Source organism: Gallus gallus, chromosome 10 (assembly GCF_016699485.2).
Source record: "Gallus gallus isolate bGalGal1 chromosome 10, bGalGal1.mat.broiler.GRCg7b, whole genome shotgun sequence".
Taxonomy (NCBI): Eukaryota; Metazoa; Chordata; class Aves; order Galliformes; family Phasianidae; genus Gallus; species Gallus gallus.
The window spans coordinates 5,019,403-5,038,009 of record NC_052541.1 but is presented as its reverse complement, the minus strand read 5'-3'; the positions used below and the strand labels follow the sequence as shown (position 1 = coordinate 5,038,009).

The following is an 18,607-nucleotide window of genomic DNA, read 5'->3' as shown; positions in this document are numbered from 1 at the left end:
TCAGCAGAAATCACTTCAACCACAGCTTTTCTGGGATTCCATACATGACACAGATTAAGTTCGCAAAGTAAATCTTTGCAAATAAAGCTTTACTTTATATTTTAAATAAATTATGTTGCTGATAGTTATTGGTATTTAAACAGTAGTATTTAAGTTTGCTATTAACAAACATTAATATTCACACTGTAGGAGAATGAAAAACAGAAAAGAATCTGAAAAAATCCCACCTTGCTGCTGCTTTGCTGCCTGTAGGTCATCCCTGACAGCCCTGGCTTGAGAGGGCAGCAGCACAGCTGTTCCCTTGTGATGATTAAGGCCCTGATCCTGCAATCTGATGCACATGGATAAGTTTGTACATCTGTGCAGAGCCTCACTGACTTCTCTGGGTCTGTCTACTGAGGAAGACATTGGCTCCAGAAATCAGTGTCGGGCTGGGAACTAGCTCTTCATAACAAACTCGTTTTTATGAAAGAAGGTTTAACATAACATTAAGAGCAATTGTAAGCATGCTCAAACCTGCAGAGATCATAGCCACAGAAAACCTGGGAAATGCACTTCAGGGGAAAAAAAAAACACACAAAAAACCAACAACAAAAACAAAACAAAAAACTCCAGACCAATAAACACCTGGCTCATTTGGCAGAAGCCAAGTTATGCCAACTTCTTCACCAGCCAAAATAGTTCTGTTGGGTGAGACTTTGTTGACATTACTGTGGAAGTGCTTAGCACAAACAAAATCCATCTGCTACGGTAGGGTATTTTAAATGCTTTGTGGCCACTATCAGGTAAACTCTTCCTGTGATTTGTCCTCACTAGAGCTCCCTTATCTTTCACTACTTGCAGGTCATCCAGGATCTGGCAGTAAAGAATAGTGAGCTTCAGATTTATTTTCCTCCTAGAAGGGAAATAACTAAGTTGATATCCATTGGCTTTAAATTCTGCTTGAAATTGTATGGCTATCCTGCTACTGCAAGAGAGGGAGAAAGTGCCTAACTTCATTCTGTCTTGTTTATTAATGCATACGCCTCTTTCAAGGTTCAAATAGGTTTCAGTGTGCTGAGCAGACTTGCTTGCTTGTCCTCCCTTCTGCCCTTTCAAACTAGCTGATCATTCTGGAGCAAACCGAGGGCTGCATAGACCTCCAGAGAGCTCAATCTGTATGGTGTTTGACGGAATACTGTTTGTTCTTGTATGTACTGAATTCCACATGCATTTCTCACTACCAGCTAGCATCTCTTGTTCTGGCCGTTGGGAGGCACAAAAAGGACTTTTCTCCTAATAACTCATGTTTGCATGATTCCTTGGAAACCACAGTCACTCTGATGGAGAAATTCTCAGTAGATATTTCTGTCTAAGCTGCAGTGCTAAGCTCTTACCATCTACACACTAACTAATGTGACTGTGAATATGGTATGTGCTGCTGCTGTATGTGGTCATCCTGTTGCTTCTGTTGGGGGCTTTTCTTACACACAGGGCTTAAGAGAAGGCAGTGCCAAAGACATGCATTAAGATGAAGCAAAAGATAATATGGTTGGCAACTTTCCTTCCCTTCAGCAGACTGTTCCTGTTCTGCAACAAGCCATGTTGAGAAAGCCCTGTTTTCTGCACAGACGAGCATTAGCATTATGCTAACCTCAGTCTGTTGACAGTGATGCTCATCAGGGATCTTAAGGCAGTCTTTCAGGTATACTGGTCCAGACCATTTAAAGATTAAAGGGTCTTGAACACTGAACGTAACTTCACGGTCTTCTATTCATACAGCTGAACTGCCCCTGTAAATGTCTGCCACTTTGCAAAGTTGATGTGTGATAAATGATGTTGAGCTAACTGCAAGAAACTTTATTATCAAATGCATTTTTAGTGGATTTCCTGCATTTTTTTTCCATAGCAACAGCTGTCAAAAAGGGCATGATGTGCAGTTCTGGATCATTATAACACTCTTGGGATTTTTTCTTCCTTTTTACCAATACTTCCACGACATGGAGAGAATATGAGAATAAAAACATTAAAATGTTCCATGAAAAAAAAAAAAAGAAAAAAGAAATTGCTATAGCGTGAAAGCAAGGAATTAACTTCTTTGAAGATTAAAGGTAATATCAAGCATGTCAGGAAAGCACACTAAAACCTACCATAAATATAATTTTTGAAATGTAGATTATTAGTAGAAAACCTATCAGCATGGGACTCCTACACATACTTGCATAAAGAAAGCAGCAAGCTGCAGCACAGCTGTACAAACTGTCATTCCCAAGCTAGTGCTGTAACTCTGTACTAGTAACAGAAAGGAATCATGGAATCATAGAATTGCTCAGGTTGGAAAAGACCTTAAAGATCATCAAGTCCAATCACAACCTAACCATACTACCCAAACTCTTAACAACTCTCCACTAAATCATGTCCCTGAGCATCACATCCAAACGGTTTTTAAAGACAACCAGGGATGGTGACTCAACCACCTCCCTAGAGAGCCTATTCCAGTGCTTAACAACCCTTTCTGTGGAGAAGTGTTTCCTGATATCCAACCTAAACTTACCCTGGCGCAACTTAAGGCCCTTTCCCCTCGTCCTGTCACCTGTCAGCAGTGAGAAGAGACCAACCCAGCTCTTACTGTAAGCACCTTTCAGATATTGGAAGAGAGCAATAAGGTCTCCCGTCAGCCACCTTTTCCCCAGACTAAACAGCCCCAGTTCCTTCAGTCTCTCCTCGTAGGGCATATCCTCCAAGCCCTTCACAAGCCTTGTTGCCCTTCTTTGGACCTGCTCCAGCACCTCCATGTCCTTTCTGTACTGAGGTGCCCAAAACTGAACACAGTACTTGAGGTGAGGCCTGACCTGTGCCGAGCACAGGGGCAGGATGACTTCCCTAGTCCTGCTCACCACACCATTCCTGATCCAAGCCAGGATGCCATTGGCCTTCTTGGCCACCTGGGCACACTGCTGGCTCATATTCAGCCGACTGTCCATCAGTACACCAAGGTCCCTTTCCATCAGGCAGCTTTCCAGCCACTCCTACCCAAGCCTAGGGGTTGCCTGGGGTTGTTGTGATCAAAATGCAGGACCTGACACTTGGCCCTATTGAAACGCATACAGTTTACCTTGGTCCATCGATCCAGCCTATCCAGGTCTCTCTGTAGTGCCTTTCTCCCCTCTGGGAGATCAACACTCCCTCCCAGCTTGGTGTCGTCTGCAAACTTACTGAGGGTGTGCTCAATCCCCTCATCAATGATTGGCTTCACAGCACTGTGGACTAATGTAAGCATTGTCTGATATAGTTCTTGGTTGCAAGGGACAAACTAAACAAAACATATGTGCTTCTAATGTAATCCTTTTTCACTAGAGATTGTAAGGGTACAAATCCAGGAAAAATAAATACAATCTTAAACCTTAACATAACAATGAGCTACGTTGCAAGAAATAGGTACTGCTCACAGAAAGACTTGAATATATATGTTTAACACTAGTAGCAAGTGGTACTTGCACAACAGCATCTTCCATACAAAAAAGAATAGATTTTTAACTGTAGCAGGTTGCAGAAGAAAACCAAGAAGTCAGAGAGCTCTCACCATAGCTATTTCAACACAGATACGCAGCAATTTACAAAGCAAAAAATGGAGAGGGAGAATCAAGAAAACCACAACTCCCTCTCAAGTGCATCTGCAGAACAGATTATTCGAGATATGCTAGAACTGGTTCATCTTTTTATACCTCTTCTGCTTCTTCATAGAGAGGACATTCTAGAGCACATGCAGCACAACTGCATGATTTTTTAAGCCTGTCCTGGAGGCTCTGGGGGAGAAAGCGTGTGTCACAAAAATGCCTCTTAAAAACCCCAATGAAAACAGTACTTCAGACTCACCAATTGATTTCATATTCTTTGAAATGAAATCTACTGATTCAACTTCCACGTAATAGTTGCTCTTTAAAAAAGGAAGGAAAATAATCACTATTCAAAGGCCAAACACTGTTTCAAAACTTAATTTTTTAGACCCTTACCTTGCAGCCTTCACATGTAATGACACCATAATGGATTCCTGATGATTTGTCTCCACAGATCTTGCATGGAATAATTTCAATTTGAGCTGCAACAGAAGCACACAACCAGTTAATTACATTTTCTTTTAAACACCTTATAAAACCATTCCCTGATCAGCATTTGTGCAGTGAAAACTAATAACCTGCTAAACATTATACTGCATTAACTATTCATTGCTGAACTCTGAGGGTCCCCTAGAGCTTTGGACTAAATTATGGCTGCTCATTATATAATAGCTTTTGGGTTATTAAAATGGGTCATTTGAGAAGGTGTTTAAGAACCCACAAGAAGGCTGGAATCAGCATTTCAAAGCCAAAAAGAGCAGGAGAGTTCACATTTTGGCCAAAGAGCTAGGAAGACACTGGAATGGTTTCTTCCTGTATTAACTCTGGTTGCAGCAGGTAACTTTCAAGTTTGCCCTGCCTGAAAATGAATGCAACATCAAGTCTTGATCATGCCATCCAGCTCACATGACCGGCAAACACAGAAGAGAATTACCATGGTAAATAGTAACTGTATTTTACACAAGAATTCCAAAATTCAAATAGCTAAATTGAATAATCAGTATGCATTTGTACATTAGCTCCCACAGAGCAAATGAGGGAGGAAAACACAGCAGTATTCTATTCAAAATACGGAAAACAAATGAGATGACTTAGTCTGGAAAACGCAATAGAAAGACGTGATAGGAAAGCTCTGATTTTTATTTTTTATTAGATTTCATATATATATATATAGCATATGTGATATGCTATGTAGTATGGCATATGTAATTCAGCTTACTTTGTAAAAAAACTCTTTGTATATATGTCTAAATCACAATTCCTCAGGAATATCTCTTCAGCTGCTTTTTCAGCATATCACTGCAGTCATTTTGCAAGCCAAGTGCCTTTTACATAATGCCATGCCGAGGCATTAGTTTATAATATCAAAGACCAACAATCAACATTTTACCTATGCTTGCATGTGCCCACACAAACATACAGAGTGTACGTACCATGTAGATAACAGAATCCTAAGAATGCACTTTCTGTCTTGCAATTGTGTTGGGTTGGGCTACATTAATTTTCCTGAACCAGATTACACTGAAAAGGAATACAAATACAACTCTAGCTATATCTCTTGCTGTGTGATTTATTAAACATCAGAAGTGCAGTTAATCTCCTGTGAGGAACTGAAATCCATTCTCAAGATGCTTGATTGCCTCAGAGAGCCTTTATTTCATCCAGTTTATGGTTATCCAGACTGTGACAACACATAAAATCACATCTAAGATAATGCATTAGCTTAACCTTGCTGTACTCTCAACAAGGCATTCAAAAAGTCATGTCCACCCTTTGAAACACTGTATTTTACATGCCATTAAATCCCTAACCAACTGCTTGTTGTTAATGAGAATCATCTTATTATAACAAGAATAATCTCCTAGTACTTCTCTGTGCTTCACTTCACTGCAGCACAACACCATAGCTCCAGATCAGGCCAAAACGCAACATCAGGAGGCTGCACAGCACTGACTGTGCTAAAAGACTGCTTCAGAATATTCTCCAGACTGTATCAAATGCAGTGAACAGATCACTTAAGTAGTAACTGAAGAAACCCATTTGTTCCTAAGAACCTAATAGCATCTGAAATGCTCTGCTGAGGAAAGCAGTACCCACCAGCTAAAGGACTATGGTGCTGCATGCCTGGTATTTTTATACCAGCAGCTTTCAAAATATTTTTGTAGTACAATACCCCACTCCACTTGCATCCGCTTCTATCATAAACATTTTTGCATTCTTGACATTGAATCCCACACCTTCCTTGCAGCAACAGAACAAAAGGCTGAAATTAAAATGCCTGTTTAGGATACTTAAGTAAACAAATACTTCTGCCTTGCAGTCCTCCAAAAAGTGTTTTAATTTCACCTTGCTCTTGGCTAACACAGTAAACAACATGAAGCAGGAAGTGAAATAATAAAAGGGGGGAAAAAAGTGTAAGTTATTTTATTAATTTGTCCTATGCATTAATCAGTAGTAGCGCATCATATGTTTACAAACAGAGCTTCTGAGCAGAAAGGGGAGTACAACTCCTCTTCCCTTACTTAAGTTAACAATTAACATTAACTTCACATTAACAAATTGAGTAACAGACTGAAATTCACTGAAGTTAAAAATCTGTGCAATGTAAAGTTCAGATTCAAAGAGAAATTCCATGGGTAGACTCTGGAATAGATCTGTTGATTCCCAGTTATGCCTATTCAATCCCTGTTTTTCTACTCTGCTACAGGAAATCACTGGCCTTCTCCAACTCCACTGACAGGGTAGTAGTGATGCAGCTCATCTGAACAGCTACATGGTAATATATTTTTTCACAATTTGCTTTTATATACATAATTACTGCCTTATTATGAAAAGGTATGATATAATTGGATCTTGTTTATCTACAATCTCCAGCATATTAGCTAAATCACCCATGAAGCCTGTCTATGCAATCTCCGTCTCTTAAGCAACAGGACATTTGCAGACTATTTCTGAAGGAATGTAACATGCCTTCAAAGTCATGGCCTAAAGCTAGCTTACTAATAGTCTAAAAGGTGCAATAATTAGTCCCAAATGCATTTTCCAGGGTGTTTCATTGTTAGAAGAGAATTTACACAGATTCACAGTCTCCATCTCTGCCAGTATGTGCTGACCACTGGCCATATGAGCAGTGACACGAAATCCAGGATCATTTTAGAATTCCAAATTTCCTAGAGTTTACTACACCTTCAAGGTACTAGCTTTCAAGAGCACACAGCATTTACAACTACAACTTAATGTTTCACTTCAAGGTACAGAACAGCGGGATGAAACTCAGAAGCATAAATTACTTGGGACTGCCACAACCAATTGTATTACAAATTAATGCATGGAAAGACATCAGATCAATTACTGCTCTACGTGGCTGCCTTTGCAAATCAGCTCATTGAAATGGAATCTCTGTCACAAGTTCATACACTTTCCATGTAGCATGAAAGGACTTAGATACTTTAAACTTACTAAATGCAAATTGCCTGTGCCAAGATTATGCATTTTTCTTATGAGGGTGAAAATATTTTCCCCACTTATAACTTTGACATGCAAATATGTACTTGCTAAAACCTTGTTCTTATGCAAACAAGGCAGGTGGGAAATATTTTTACATGTCAAGAATATGTTCCAACTTGGTTTCTCACATTCCCTGAGTTACTGAGAGCTTCCTGCCTAGTTCAAATTAATTGTACCTGTTCTGTGCTTACATATATTTATACAGTATATTTTCCAAGATTGTATAAAATACTGTAATTCATGTTTTAGACTAGAATTACCCTAAATTACAGTTTACAATTTCTGTCTCCAGAGGTGGTGCTCAGGCTGTTTCAGGTTCATGCATGAGCAAATTATTTCTTAAATATCAAATGCAGAAAAAAATAAACTCCTGTGGTTGCTTAGAAACCGCTAAGATACCCAGGTGACAGATGTCATTTGTATTTCTAGATTAAAGGCCTGAGAATCTTTCACACCCTGAAATAACAGCCCTCCACAATACTACCAGTGATGTCCTCTGCCAAAGGCAGTAATGAATAGGAAGAAAAGCCCAAACAAACCACCAAAAGCAACTCATACAAACTTGAGCACAAAGACCCACCTCAAGCACTGAACAAATTGCTAGAGAAACAGTTTCTGAGGGAAAGAAGTAGCCAATAAGGGCCAAAGGTAGTAGAGTATCAGAGGCAGTAATTGTTATGAACTCATGTCAAACACAAGGCAAACTAGTCTTACAGCAAAGGGAATCTGACATCCATTAAGACCTTTCAGTGTATGTGATTTTAATATCATGGACATGTCTGGCAGTCTCCAGGAAATATATCCCCCTTCTGCTGTGATGCTGTGTGGCCTGCATTTTACAGCAGGAAAACTGAGTGCAGACTCTTTGATTTGATCATTATCAGACAAAACTGTAACTTGAGCCCAAGCAATGCAAGGGAAAAAATGTTTTGTCCGCTGAACCATTCTTCTTCCTTCATCTATTGTGTCTTTACCTGGCAGCTTTCTTAAGTAGCTCTGGTATGCTTGAATTACATGATTATCTCCACCTAATTCCTAGTGACCATGCCTACCGGACAACCAGAGAGAGAACTGAACAACATCTTTTGTTGACGTCTGCAACAGAAGAATTTCCCTTATTCCTTCCTACTCCAGGCTTCACTTCTTTCCCTTCCCTGGGCTTGCCTGCCATTTTCTGTCTATCCCCAACCAACCCCTCCAGACAGCCTCTCCCTTTTTATTAATTCCCACATCACGAAATGCTGCTTTGTTGTTTCTCTGGTTTGAGCAATAGCAGGAAAACAAATTCTGCATTGATAAGGAAATGTTCTGTATAAGTTCATCATAACAGTTCTTTCCTTTCTGACTCCTTGGGCAGACTCCAGTCAGGACAGGAGACTGAACAGCCAGGTACAGCAAGAAGCATCTTTCTCCCCAATTCTGACATTTAAGTAGAAACACACTGAGCCTCAACACAGGAAAACATATTATCAGTTCACTCAGAGGAAAACACTTTTCAGACACCTAATTAAGGTGTCTGAATGGTATGTTTGTTTCTGGTGAAATATTTGTGTAGGAATGATATATATATATATATATATATATATATATATATATATATATATAATTCCTCCTCATGTTTTCCCAGTGTTATTTTAAAACTGTAAGTTCACACAGATCATGTTATATTTTCCACTTTGGATCAAGTATGAAACCTCAGGTTTGATTTCCTGGGAAAGACTCTTCAGTGCAAGCAAAAATAGGTCCCATTCTTTCATGTCAGGTGAGATTCACCTAGCTGACCTGAGCTATCCTGAAGGTCAGGTAATTAGCTTACGTCATTGTGTTGGCTGCTGCTAGAGTGATGAGGAAGGGAGAAAGAAAAAGAATGGGAGGAAGCAAGATAGAGAAAGCGAGAGAAGGCGCATGATTCATCTCATACAGGAGAAGCTAAATGAACCCCTAAGTGGAGATGCCTCCTCTTCAATCACCAGAGAAGTAATTTACTGATAACTAAATTACAAGCCTAACTTTCAGAACATGAAAGTTAGTTGCATCCTACTGCCTCTTACTAATTCTGCTTCTGTTTTCTGAGTTAAAAACAGCATTTTCTGGAAGGAAAATTCATGTAGGCAGTACTCCTTTCACCATCTGCAGTACATACGGGGGCAATCACCTCTGTGCACTGACACTGTTCAGGTAAGAGTGCCCCTTGTTGGCTCCCACCTTTCATCTCTCCAGATACAATATCAAGAAATTCCAGGTGTATACCCTCTTTTATCACTCAGTTAAGAAGGACTGAAGCTTCTACTGGTTAGTCTGTCAGACTAGACTTTAATTCTTAAAGCTACATGTATGGGCACTGAGCATCCTTCTCAGATGGTGAAAGCACCATGATTGGAATTGCTGGCTGAACCGAACACTTTGCTCAAGTCTAGATGTGACGTGCAGTCAGGACAGGAGTTGGGATCCCCTGAGTCCTGAGGTACTGCTGAAGTAGTTATCCCTTCTTTTGCTTCAAGAAAATTTAAATTGCTTTTCCTGAATGTGGCTTACACATCCCTCGATTCAGAGGGCATGTAGAACTTTGCAGCTAATTCAGAAGGGCTTTGAACAAAATATGATACATGTACAAATTGGACTAACTTGCTTCTAAAGAGACGCAGTCTGTGCCAGACGACATTGCTAGTGCTGTTTGTAAGTATATTGATTAAATTAGGAGGCATACATATTCACTGACATATTCATACATATTCATTGACTCAAACAAGGGTACTGCATGTAATGTGGTATTTAAAGCAACATAATATCTGATCACAAACTGAATTAACAAGGAATGATTTTACTATATAATATTCTAATCTTCCTGCATTTTCAGCTTCATTACCTAAATAATTTGCTCTGTCATGTACCCTAAGTAATTTGAGCTGGCTGCAAATTACTTGCCTCTGAACACCTGCAGCTTACAAACACTGCAATTCCACTAAACTAAAAGCTAGTGGCAGCACAGCTCTGCCCATTCCATTAATACGTTATGCTAAGTGACCATCTGTCCACTCATATATATTAAAATATTTAAAGCCTGTGTACTTCTAAGGCTGACATCTGGTTGGTAGATGTCTGAGGCACTTTTAGAACACTGTTTTGATCAATAGCTGATGGAGACAAGCTCTATTTTTTTTGTCTGTTCCTTGCATGAAAGGTCTGTTTATTCTATGTGTAATCCTCCATGTAATGGCATTCTGGCCATGAGCAGGACTGCTGGATATTGTGGTGGTGTAGCTAGTAATAAGTCATTCCTATGAAGAAATTAAAAAACCTGCTATCCTAGCAATCTGTGTCTCATGGTTGGATTTTCTACAGTCTAGTAAGGTTAAAATCACAGCAGCTTTCTCAGCTGTACAGCTTCTCTCAGGGGAGTATTACTTGGCTGTCTTTCTTCAATTGTCATAAAACATGCAGGAACACCACTTTGGGATTGCCGATGCTCTCCAGCTTACCATAGGTTCAAAATTGTTTTGGAAATGAGGAAGACAAGGGTGATGGGTAGAAAACTAGACAAACACAAGAACCTCTCTAAGCCTTGTTTCCTTAGGAAATCACGCTAATAATAAAACGAAATAAACAGAGGGGTTATACTGGTATGAATACTTTGAAGTCGTGGGTGTGATGGGTGGAGCAGAAACGAACATGGCCAAAGTACTAATTAAAAGTAAAGTATGAGCAACACCTCAAACACACAAGGCAGAAATGCTGCAATGCCAAGGCTAGATCTTTGGGCCTGAACACAGCTGGATCCCTACTTAGTAGGTCAATTGATAGTGTGCAGCAGTCCATAATGCTAAAAACATTCCGCTCCAAAGAGTATTAAATGAGATGCATGATAAATAGCATGGAACAACAACATGAGCCCCTTGGGGCTTGTGAGACTAACTTTTAGGAATAAATCTAAATTCTTTAAACCTTTGTTACTGATCTGGACATGTCAAAGAGAACAGTGCTGTAAGAGCTCATATTCTTATGCTAGGATCATTTACACTTTTGCTTATTGTTCTACTTCAAGCTTGGAAATTTTACTTGAACATTTTAAAAGGAAGAACCTAAGCTTGCTATTACATTAAGCATGGGCTTCAACAAAGACACTTGAACACATAATGACAGGAGGCTCTATGGAAAATAGCTTAGAATCTCTAATAAGCGCAGCTGTTTCTGCAAAGTTGTTGTGGTAAGGTCTCTGTACATTGTTAATGTTACATTAAAATGAAAAACTCTTGAGAAAAACTTTAATAGACCATCAACATATTCTTAACCTCTATAATGAACAATTAAAACAAAAGGAAGTTCCCAACACAAAATTTAAGACTTCTACAATTATGTAGAAGCACAAACAAGCTAAAAACTTGTTAGAGGAAATCAGAGAGATAATGTCTGCTCCCTCTCATTCGTGTGTGCAACTTAAAATGATTTTTATTTCCCTTCTGTACTGTGTTACAATCTTATCTCTCACCACTGTCTTGACTTTATCCATCCAGAAATACTGTCTCATTTTTTGACCCAAAAATGCAACTTGTTATCTCAACATTTTTATCACCAAGCAACTGAAAGATCTATTTTTTTTTCCTTCTGTTTTTGATGAAAAAAGATTGGCAATCTGATTTGCAGTTGAAAACTAGATCATTTGATTTCCCTTGTTGAAGAAATGACAGGTAGAGATAATTCTAGCTGGGGACTATTGGCACATTATGAAACCATACCACAGATCAGGATATAATGACAAAGCAGTGAATGACCCACTGTGGCTTAAAATAATCAGGACTGCCCCATCTAGACATGTTCTGTTGTCCAGGAGCACAGAATACCAGTTTTTTTGGAAAGCCTCTCATTACTTCACGGGGCATACAACTAAAATCATAGTCCGTGAAATCAAGGAGGTTCTGAAAGCTCCATTTTTGTTACTACTTTCATGAGTTTACGTAAGAATAATGTGGATGGTTGAAATACAACTAGAAGTTGAACACAGCAGCAAATTATATAATAATGATATAAACTCTTCTGAGGATAAAATAAAACTGACAAAAACTTAAGCACCAACTGTGAATACAAATTATGCCTTTTTACAAGAGCTATTCTTTAGACCCCACACAAGTAACAAGACTTAGGAACCAAAATTAATGAGAAAGAACAAGAACGGAGTTTCTGTGCAACATTCTATGCATTTCAAACTAAAGCATTTTAAGACTGGTTTGATTATTTCAATGTGGTCAGAAATGATTTCCACATTCAATAAAACACCATTATTTCCCTTAATATTTTGGCTTTTCACTTTCTTTCTTGGTGATCAGTTGCTTATGAGTGAACAACTATTTTATTCTCCTCTTCTTTGGCTGAAAATTAACACTAAATGTATTGGCTACAATGAAGACGGTTTGGAGTATGATTAATTTAAAGACTAGGCTAAATACACTTCTTGTTAAGTAAAGCAATGCAGTACAGCAGGTTTTCACAGCAGAAGAAAACACACTGACACTGCAATCATGTGATTCTCTTTAATGAAATGTAATATATTTTTTATTCAGTGCCCTGGACAGCTTGTCAAGAAATAGATACTATAATCTTCACGCTAGTGCTGATTTGCTGTGTGAATGGGGACACTCGTACTTGTCTCATTTTCTCTATCTACGTAATCAGGATAATCGTTCTTTATCTCTATAGAGCTATCTTAGGTGACTGGTGTGCACTGCCAAGTATTACATCCTGGTCTTAAGACCCAAGAAACTAGTCAGTAGCCCTCCAAACAAACACTGTTCTTCAAATACCTGCAGTGTTTTGCACTGCTTATGTGAAAGTTGCCACAAAACTACACAAATAGTACTGACAGTTGTCTGAATGTTCTTATTTTTTTAAAAAACTTATAAAATCAAAGCTTACAGTTTTAATTTAACAGCAAAAAAAGGCTGCTCTTGACAAAATTACACAAAATTTACATTTTAGCAGCAACATAGGTGTGAGCTATTACCAGAGTAACTGGCAGCACTGGCTGCTTTTTCTGTTCTGATTTGCTCTGCATTTATTTTGTAAGCAGCAAGCTAGTGTTTCTGTCAGTCCATACTGTATGCATTTTTTACAGGATTCTCACCTATGGTAGCATCTTAATATTTTTTGTGCTGTACGAAAACAAATAAGAAATTACCAACCGCTTGCTAATTTTAAGCAAAGTTCAGCAAGTCAGCCGAACACAGCTGTGTGCCAGCACAATAGCCTTTAACTGGATTATTTTTTCCTGGGTTTCAAAACAGTCTGAAATTATCAATACTTTGAATGCAATCATCTCAGTCCCTATTGAAAGGCATATAGTTATGCTTCCTGACAAATTATGAGATTTAATTAGTTGCTAGCTAAATTGCACTGACATTTACTAAGGAAAGATGTTTTACTAGCTTTTTGGAACAATGGTAAGGAGAGGGATGGAAGGGGTGGCATTTCACTTCACTTGCAACACAGTGTCAAAATTATTAACAATTTCAATTAACAAGACGACAGGCTTCTGAAACGTTAAAGAAACACTAGGTCAGTGAGACTCAAGCTGACTGTAGGCCATGCTGCATTTTCATTCTTTCTACACATACGCACATAGCTCTCAGATCAATTGGTAATTCCTGAATGCTGCTACTAGGTACTAGGCAGGTTGTCACTGGTTACCATCACCCCTACCTGTTCTCCATCACAGTGCCTGAGATTTCTCTTACCCTTACTTTTCAACCAAGCCATATTGCAGTTCAGTAGCTATTGACCCAGAGAGAGCAATAGTCAGTTTCGAAAATGGAATATGGAAAGCATCTAGAAGATACAGCAAGATATTCCCTTCCCAATAAAGTAAGTATCCCTTTAAACAAAGAGTTTTGTCATGATTCACATTTGTCCTGCCATTTCGCCAGGCTGCAAAAATTTTATTAAGGGTTTGGCCTCTGCATAAATTGCAGGATGTATCACTGTATGTATTGAGAAATAGCATTTTGTATCATTAAGTTAAAACCAGACAAACATGGCTGGTAAAGAAGCCACTTCCTTGCAAGAGATGTACTTTGATGGAAAAAAACAAAACAAAACGAAAAAACAAAAAAACACTCAAAAGCTGAATGTACTTCTAGAAGAAAAAAGTAGCAGGAAAAAACATTTCACCCCAACTAGAAAAGCTCCATCATTCTGAAGAGACTGCATTTGCATTTTTAAGATTTTTTGTTTTCTTTTTGGCTATACACAAATTTGATGTCATTAAAAAGGCTTCCTTTGATGCTGTATGCCAAGTGGAATCATTAGTTTCTCACAAAGGTGTGCTCTAAATGTCTAGTTTAAATTTTCATTTTCTGATGATTCATCTAAGAGATGAACAATAACAACCAAAACCAACTTGAGAACTCTGAACAGTAAAAAGCCTTCTAGCTGCATGTGCTCATTTTTAACTCCCTCCAACACCTCCTGTCTGGTTTCAGATAGTAGTCAATACTGAGTGCTTATTCTGCAACTCCTTTGAAGTTCTGCAATTCTTGGCTACTAGAAGCTCACCTACTGAAGCCCAAACCAGAATCCCTCAAAACCTCACAAGAAGGTCTTCTGCTGAAGTCTGTTCAGTGTTATCCTAGCTGACATGGGAACACTTTAAAAAAAACAAACTATGGATGCTGTTTATCACTCCTGCTTTTAGTGTATGTGTGCTGTCTTGCCTTTTCACAACTCCTCTGTGAGTTCCCTTCAGATTAATGAAACTACTTTTAGCAGTACTTCATTGACTTCCATGAAAGTTTCTTGGCGGTTCTTCATCTTCATGAAGCAGGGCCAGGACTGCCCAGCTGTCAGGGACTGGGGGGAGCTGCTGGAGGGCAGTCTGCCCTGCCTGTTTGCTGTTGGGCACACATTTCTCTCCCCCTTCACAGGAAGAAATGCTATGAACTGCTCCCATAAGCTAGATCAGGAGGGATAACATCAAGGATCATATCAGAGGAGATGGAAATTTGATAGGCTGTGGTTTACAGCAAAATAAAACCAGTCTACTGAACACTCTCAAAAACATTCCTGCTAGGGAAAGTTTAGTTTTCAACATGTTCTTCAAACCTTGCATTACGGTGCTGTCCCCCTACCAAGTACATTCATGGCATCTTCCCAGCCTTGGCTCTGGCTCTGTAGTTCTTATCTCTTTATCATGTCTGCATAAACTATCCTGTGTTTGAAAACCATCTTCATTTTCTGACCTCAATGATGGAAGGAAAAAAAAAAAAAGTACTTGCCCACAAAAATGTTTTTGAAAATTACAAGCTTGTGGAAAGAAAAGGCCGAGTGTAAGATCTTCCATTGCCACAATTAACTAGGTGTTACGGCCTTCATTAAAACCCTCTTTTGCTTATTCACTCCACAGCACTTAATTTCCTGCCTCTCTGTGACAAAACTAACTGAAAAGTAGAAGGTACAGCAAGTTTGTTTGCTGTTTTTAATGCTTTAGACTTAAAAAGCATTTCAAGTATTCTCAGATGCTGTGTACCTGCTGTTTTACATTAAAACATGTCTCAGTTCAGACTCCATGGCAGCAAATACGCGACTAAAACTTATTACAACAGCTCTATTAGAACGCTCTGTGCACAGGATAACTCCATCATATACATTAAGGAAGCTTACAGTTAAGCTTCACATATTTAAACACTAACGAAGTCTACTTAATGGCAGTCTTCAAAATGACAGTGGCCTCCTAATCTGCTGGAGATAAAGAAGTGCCAAGATTAATGATTACATAAGTGCATCGCAGAGCCCAGAAATAATAATCAGCTCTTCTGTTGTTATTTGTGTATAAAGGCTATTAGAGTCATCTGACATTCCAAAATCCAATTTAAAGTTGTTAAACTCCTTTCACGTACTTACTTGAGGGTGAAAAAACTAGAGGTTCGAAAGGGAAAGGAAGGGTTTGATTTACTAATTCTTTTCCCTCTACTGATTTTGCTTTAAGCCAAATCTCACTAAGAAATGCAAAAAATAAGCTTTAAACAATGCCTGGACTAACTGATGTTGCTGCTGAAGGAATAATACCGATAAAACCCTAACATGCTTAGATAGCAAATTTAAAAATAATGACTACAAACAAAACAAGCTTTTCTGTATGAAAAGTTCCCATTGAACTGGAGGTTTCAATGTCATCTGCTGTACAGGCCTGACAAGTGGAGAATTTCAGCAAATCAGCAAGGTAGGAGACCAGAGATGCTCAGACACCAAACACCCATCTCAACCTCGTAAAGCATCTGCTAAGAATTTACTCTGTATTCATGCGAGCACAATACTGTTTTGCAACTCTGGACAGCTCTTTGAAAATATGGCAAATACAAGGTTTAACTGCAGCCTCACTAAATACTACACAATCAATTCTTTTTCTACAAAAACCATTTAAAATTCAAAGTAACCCCCTCTGTTCCAGACATCAGACTGAAAACCAAGTTTAGGGAAACAAATTGGTCATCATCTCATTCCCACACTGTTCCTTCGGCTCCACAGATGACACACAGGACATGACAGGAGAAGAGTGGCTATGTCTGCCCTCCCCTCTGATCCACGAGTCCTGCCTCCTCTCACTGCTCCCTGCCAAGCGGGACAGCACAGCAGCTGGGAGCCCTGTCACCAGCCATGTGTGCAGTGGGTAAATGGGCATGCTGCACATCGCATGCACCTCTCAGGGGAGCAGGCAATTACAATCCAATTTGTAGCACAAATTGCTGCAGCCCTGAATGCAGAATTCCCCTCTGTCTTAAAAATGCCACGGAAGGAGCAGCAGAGCAAGCCCAGGCTGCCAGCCAGGAGTGCTGTGCATGGCAGACAGACGTAAGGACCGACCTCTGCAACACGCTGCTGGTGATGAGCTGGGCCTTGGGCTGAAATAGCAGCTTGTGGAGACTGGACTGGTCCAGGGGCAAATCGTCCCTGGAGGCAACAGGTGCCATTCCCTCACAAATATACTAACTTTCTCTCCTTGCATCAAAAGAGAAGCAAGGTGACAGCTGTGATTCAACCTAATGAAGTTACTCATGAGGATACGTGCAAAGGAAGGACAAGATACTGGTTGTCATGTCTGAGCTCATGTAGTAGCAGATCTGAGGCAGGCTTTCTCCTTCCCTGTTGTGACTCCATTAGCGTAACAGCTTCAGTTGCTTGTACAGCAGAACAGAGCCCTTATGGACCCTGCAAAAGCTTTTCCTCTATGGCTGTGTAGTGATTTTCTAGTGTTCCCTAAGGTAAAGTCAATTAAATGATAACTGCATCTGTGCAGAGAGTATTCAAAATGCTAATATCCCCACCCAGATAAGTCTTCAACTTTGCCTGCCTATTTATCTCCAACTTTTAGAAATTATTGCCATGAATGCTCCAGTGCCTTCACCTATTATCTTAGCAATCCTGCTTCTTCCTAACAAAAAACCAAAAAGCCCCACACATAATAGCTTTACTACTCTGACCTCACTGGGGAGTAAAGTGATACAAGCAAAGTACTATCAGCTGATCTTCTCCTGTATAGTTGCAGCATATTTTGCACCTCTCAAAGTTCATTCAGCTTTTCTTCTAACTTACCCAGGTAAGAGGCTCACACATTCTAGAGAGCACAACAGTTTGCATCATGAGTTACCTAACATGATTAACTGCTCGGTGAAGCTACCATGTTCAGGGTTGTGCCAGTTGGCCTTCAGATTCTAAAATTACATTACATTGTTATTGTCACACATGCAAGACAGCATCCTTACCTCAGGAAATGATGATTCATGTTACATAAATATGGCCACATATGTTAAATGTTCCCATGTTTTTAAGCAGGAAGAAAAGCATAATAAAAACATATCAAGGCTGAAACACCTGGTACTGAAAACAAAGGAACCTGAAGCACTGCCTTATCATCAACATCTGTATGATTGCCTTAATACTTTGTTTATACACATAAAAAAAATTGAAATCGCAAAAATGATGCCCCAAAGAACCAGAGAATGCTGACATCTTTTTCAAACAGGTATGAAAGTACAATGAAGAAGGAGACAATCGTATGCCCCAGAGAGCCAGGCAGGATACACACACTGTGAAGAATGTAAGTATGAACAGGAAATTATCAGAAGAAAATGAATCAGTTGTTAAATGCATTTGGGAGATTACAAGAAAAGAACCAACTTGCTTCATATGGTCAACACAAGGTCCTAAAGGCCAAAAGACACTGGCAGACAGGCAAGTAGTGAAAGGATTTGATCTGTGTTTCCTAAAACAAAGGAGGCTTGATAAAGGTTAGGAGAAAATAATAGAAACAGCACGTGTATTACTGTAATCATCTTATCCAAAGATAACGAAAACCATTTACTGACCTATGGTTCATCACTTCATCAGGACAAAAAAAAAAAAAACAACCAACAACCTCATAATCAGAGCTGAATGAAGCCATGCAGTACTTTACTGAGAATGAAGCTGATAATTGCTAAACCCTTTCACAACAGCCTTTACTCATCACTCCTGATGCTGTT

At 39.2% G+C, this 18,607-nt stretch overlaps 1 protein-coding gene and 1 long non-coding RNA gene across 10 annotated transcripts in view; one reads left to right on the top strand and one right to left on the bottom strand.

Moving 5' to 3' along the window:
* RORA (RAR related orphan receptor A) overlaps positions 1-18,607 on the bottom strand; it is a 388,288-nt gene that overhangs the window by 26,564 nt on the left and 343,117 nt on the right. For 4 of the 5 annotated variants that reach the window (NM_001289887.2, XM_046899012.1, XM_004943750.5 and 1 more), the window contains one exon: positions 3,993-4,078. In NM_001289887.2, coding sequence (NP_001276816.1) covers positions 3,993-4,078 — 86 coding nt within the window. Of the gene's footprint in view, positions 1-227; positions 284-3,992; positions 4,079-18,607 lie in introns of those variants that run through there. The other variant, XM_046899013.1, reaches the window with a different exon arrangement.
* LOC107052149 overlaps positions 1-18,607 on the top strand; it is a 64,576-nt gene that overhangs the window by 29,282 nt on the left and 16,687 nt on the right. For 2 of the 5 annotated variants that reach the window (XR_003077095.3, XR_005862803.2), the window contains exons 4-5: positions 6,304-6,372; positions 18,109-18,183. This is a non-coding gene — a long non-coding RNA (uncharacterized LOC107052149). Of the gene's footprint in view, positions 1-6,303; positions 6,373-6,847; positions 18,185-18,607 lie in introns of those variants that run through there. The other 3 variants (XR_003077094.3, XR_005862804.2, XR_001464375.4) reach the window with 3 other exon arrangements.